General features: G+C 40.0%; 1 protein-coding gene across 1 annotated transcript; it reads left to right on the forward strand.

Annotated features, from left to right (window-relative positions):
* Positions 1-2,064: 2,064 nt before the first annotated feature.
* LOC130724927 (uncharacterized) lies at positions 2,065-3,450 on the forward strand. The gene has a single exon (XM_057576193.1). It carries the CDS (start codon positions 2,065-2,067, stop codon positions 3,448-3,450), a length of 1,386 nt encoding a protein of 461 aa, XP_057432176.1.
* The last annotated feature ends 1,556 nt before the right edge of the window (positions 3,451-5,006 follow it).

The following is a 5,006-nucleotide window of genomic DNA, read 5'->3' on the forward strand; positions in this document are numbered from 1 at the left end:
AACAGCAGAGCTTACAGAGTTTATAATATCCGCACGAGAGTCATGATGGAATCCATTAATGTTGTTGTTGATGATACATCCAATGAGAGAACGGAACAAGCTCATGATGAAGATGATCTACCGTATGAGTGTACTGATGGGGAACCAGATGAGCCAGCAATTCAATTCCAAAATGAACAAGAAGACACTGTATCTCAACTGCCTGTAGCTACCAAAGAACCCTCTATTAGAATTCAGAAGATACATCCAAAAGAAAATATCATTGGTGATCTGAATGATGGGGTTATTACAAGGTCAAGGGATCTAATTTCTAATGCATGCTTCATATCAAAAATAGAACCAAAGAATGTCAAAGAAGCTCTGACTGATGAGTTCTGGATTCAATCCATGCAAGAGGAACTGGGACAGTTCAAGAGAAATGAAGTGTGGGAATTGGTTCCAAGACCTGATGATGCAAATGTTGTGGGAACTAAGTGGATATTCAGGAACAAGTCTGATGAAAGTGGTAATGTGACAAGGAACAAATCTCGTCTAGTTGCTCAGGGATACTCTCAAATAGAAGGGGTAGACTTTGATGAAACATTTGCTCCTGTTGCTCGTCTTGAATCTATCAGATTGTTGTTAGGAGTAGCATGTCTGCTAAAATTCAGACTATATCAGATGGACGTCAAGAGTGCATTCTTGAATGGTTACCTGGATGAAGAAGTCTATGTGGAACAACCTAAAGGGTTTGTAGATCCAAGTTTTCCAGATCATGTGTACAGATTGAAAAAGGCTTTGTATGGCTTAAAGCAAGCACCTAGAGCCTGGTATGAAAGATTAACAGAGTTTCTGATTAACAATGGTTATGACAAAGGTGGCATTGACAAAACCTTGTTTGTTAAGAAAAATGGCAGTGAACTCATGGTAGCTCAAATTTATGTTGATGACATCGTGTTTGGTGGCATGTCGAACCATATGGTGGAACAATTTGTTGAACAAATGAAATCTGAGTTTGAAATGAGTCTTGTAGGCGAGTTAACTTACTTTCTGGGACTTCAGGTAAAACAGATGGAAGATACCTTATTCATCACACAAAGTAAGTATGCCAAGGGAATTGCTAAGAAGTTTGGTCTTGAGAATGCTGGCCATAAAAGAACTCCTGCTGCAACTCATATCAAGCTTACAAAGGATGGGAAAGGTACTGATGTGGATCCTAGTTTATATAGAAGCATGATTGGAAGTCTTTTGTATCTCACTGCCAGCAGACCAGATATTACTTTTGCAGTTGGAGTTTGTGCTAGGTATCAAGCAGAACCAAAGACTAGTCATCTCATTCAAGTGAAAAGGATCATTAAGTATATCAGTGGTACAAGTGATTATGGCATTTTGTACTCTCACAACACTAATTCAATGTTAACAGGTTACTGTGATGCGGATTGGGCTGGAAGTGCTGATGATAGGAAGAGCACATCAGGTGGATGTTTCTTTCTTGGAAACAATCTAATTTCTTGGTTCAGTAAAAAGCAAAATTGTGTCTCTCTCTCTACGGCAGAAGCTGAATATATAGCTGCTGGAAGCAGTTGCACTCAGTTGATGTGGATGAAACAAATGTTAAAGGAGTATAATGTGCAACAAGATGTTATGACATTGTTTTGTGACAATCTAAGTGCTATCAACATATCCAAAAATCCAATTCAGCACAGCAGAACAAAACATATTGATATTCGTCATCATTTCATCAGGGAGTTGGTTGAAGATGGTATTGTTACTTTGGAACATGTCTTAACTGAAAAGCAGTTAGCAGATATTTTTACCAAAGCTCTGGATGCCACACAGTTTGAAAAATTGAGACAGTTATTAGGTATCTGCCTATTTGAGGAATTATAGCAATCAAAGGGATTGTGGTGTGCCAACGGCTCTTCTGTCATAACGTTTGAGGCACGCTTAATCCGAAATTTCCATTGTTTCTTGATAACCTCTCCTGCAACCTCCACTGCACAACTTCAAATCTCTGCAACTCACTTCAAAACCGTCCATCCTTTTCTTGAAGACCCGTGTTTCTTTCTTTGTGTCCTCTTCACCATGAGTCAAGATTCTAGCAAGAAACTCACTCCTGAGATGAATGCTTACGGGGTAAAGGTATTGGGTTTGAAATCCAAAACCCCAAAATCTTCAAAGGTTTCAAAATCCTCTCCTCATACCTCTGAAATCGCAATTGCTCAAGGTATTCCTCAACCATCATCTGATCCGAGTAAGATGAAAGGGAAAAAGGCTCGATCCAAGTCAGATGCGTCCAAAGCAAAGAAGAAGATGGTAACGAGAAGCTCTGAGGCAACCCAGGGAGTAAATTTCGAGGCTGAAATCAACTCAAGTACAGGTGATGATGTTGCTGATTTTCGTATCACTGAAGTGTTGGACACTCCTCTCAAGGAAGTTTTACATGCAAATGTAGATCCAATTGTTCCATCACCAAGCAACAACCAATCAAGCCACGGTGTTGATACTGATTGCAACAAGGATTCTGATCATCTTGAAGAAGAGGTAATGGTTCCCATCTCTACTCCCTCTGTTGATCAAGATATGCATGTCGAGGATGTTCAGAATGTCATTGAGAACTCAGAATCTGATGAGGTGTTGCTCAACACCCTTGGTGCTTCTGCTTCTGTTGCTTCAAAGAGGAAAAAGATGACTGTTGTTCGTAAGTACTCTACGCGTTCCTCTGGCAAGAAGTTAGGTTTGGGTTTGAGTGAGAACAAGAAGCGCAAGAAGGTCATTATTCTTGATGATGATACTCCTGTTGTCCAGAATGTCAAGAGAAAGGTTCACAAAGACAATGCTGCTCCTGTTGTTGATGAGACTCCAATTGAGGAGTTGGATAAGTCAGATACTGGTCCTGCTGCTCAGAAGCGTAAGATTGGGAAACGAATTCCAGAAAATGTGCCTGCTGCTCCTTTGGATAATATTTCTTTTCACTCTGAAGAGAGTGTTGGTAAGTGGAAGTATGTTTATCAGCGCAGGATTGCTCAAGAGAGGGAATTGACTGGTGAGATTCTGCATTGTCAAGAAATCATGAAACTTCTTGAGGCTGCTGGGTTATTGAAAACTGTTACTGAGATAGGTGGCTGCTATGACAAGTTGGTGAGAGAATTTATTGTGAATGTGACTACAAATTGCACTGTTTCTGGGCATCCTGAGTTCAGGAAAGTTTTTGTGCGTGGTAAGTGTGTCCATTTTTCACCTGAGATCATTAACCAGTATTTGGGAAGGAGCACTGTTGCCACAGGAAATGAAGAGCTGTCATTGAGTGCTATCACTAAAGAACTCACGGCTGGTCAGAATATGGTATGGCCTGCTAAAGGATTGCTGTCTTCTACTTATTTGAGTGTGAAGTATGCTATCTTGAATCGCATTGGTGCTGCAAATTGGGCTCCTACTACACATAGCTCAGATGTTTCTTCAGGCTGCTAGCTGGTGCCCATGTTTCTGATGTTGCTGATTTGGCTGAGATGACTCAGGGGGAGGGTACTTCCTCTCAGAAGACTCCTGAGACTCCTATTGCTGCGCTTATTGCGGTGTCTAAGATGCTTCAGGACACAATTACTAGTTGTACATTGAGGAAGAAGAATGTGGACACTCTCATTCTGCAGTTGACTAAAGGCAAGAGGCCTCTTGAAGACAATGCCGCTGCTCATGCTCAAGATGATGTTGGTACTTCTGATGATGATACTACTAGTGGCTAGTGCCCTTGTTCCTTCATCTCTTCAATATGGTTGTACTATTTTGTTGACTTTTGTTGTCTCTCTGCACCCTTTGACAATTTCTGCTAATAAGGGGGAGAATGGTACTGTTGCTTGCTAGTATTGTTGCTTGAGTGTTTTTTTGTTCAGACTAAGTTTGATGTTCAGTAGGGTGGTACGTTCATCATATGCTGTGTGCTGTTGTGTGCAAATGGATGATTTGTTGTTTTTAGCATTGTTTGGCTGTCTGATCATGTTTTAGCAAAAATTTGCCAAAGGGGGAGATTGTAGTTCTTTTGATTGGCTGCATTTTGCTCAAAACATGATGGGCAACCATATGTTCCAACATCTGGAGCAACATGGTGGAATTACGTATGTTGTTGGTTCAGTCGTTAAAGTCAAGTTTGTTGTAAGGTTGCTGATTGCATGAGGATTCAGAAGATTTATTCTATGCTGTGCGTTTTATCTTCTGAAGGCGTGTTTGTTTTAATCTTGGTTGAAGTAACAAGATTGATAGCGTGTGAACCAAGTCTATCTCAAAGTTTGAATTCTGTTTTACTTGGTTCTGTTATTTTATTCTGGTAAGATTTGATTCCATGAAGATTCTTTCCAGAAGTGTGTTAGTGGACTCTATGACGTTCAGCCCATTGAAGATCCAAGCCCCGAGTGAACGTCTATATAAAAGGAACTTGTAAACCCTAGCTGTGCACGGATTCAGAGATTCAGATATTGATCTTAGGGTTTTGTTTGTGAGTCCTCTTGTGAGTGTTGTATCAACTTAGTGCTTTAGTTCATCAAAGTACTGAGTTGAATTTGTTTAGTTGAGTTGTAATCTCATCAAACTGTTTTTGATAAACATGTCTTGATCACTGTGGCAGTGATCGTTAGGAGTTAGAGAAAGTTTTCTCATAGCTTAGAGGAGAAGGGCTAAGCTTGATTCACTTGTGTAATAGTGGTGAACATATAAGAGGCTCTATACTAAGGGGGAGTACTTAGGTATAGGAGGGACTTTTATGTGACCTGAGAACTATTATTTGATAGTGAATTGACTCCTGGATTGGTATCCTCCAGACGTAGGTGATGTTCACCGAACTGGGTTAACAACTCCTTGTGTTTTAACTGTTTGTTTGTTTTTGATACTCTGATTGTGTTTTGTTGTGTTACACATTGTTGCAACATTGTGTATCACATCTGTCCTAGGTGAATACGAATTTCAATTTTCTCTCACCCATGATAACATGAACCCTTCTTTGGTTTTCTGCAATATCATAATATACTTAATAAACA

Source organism: Lotus japonicus, chromosome 6 (genome assembly GCF_012489685.1).
Source record: "Lotus japonicus ecotype B-129 chromosome 6, LjGifu_v1.2".
Taxonomy (NCBI): Eukaryota; Viridiplantae; Streptophyta; class Magnoliopsida; order Fabales; family Fabaceae; genus Lotus; species Lotus japonicus.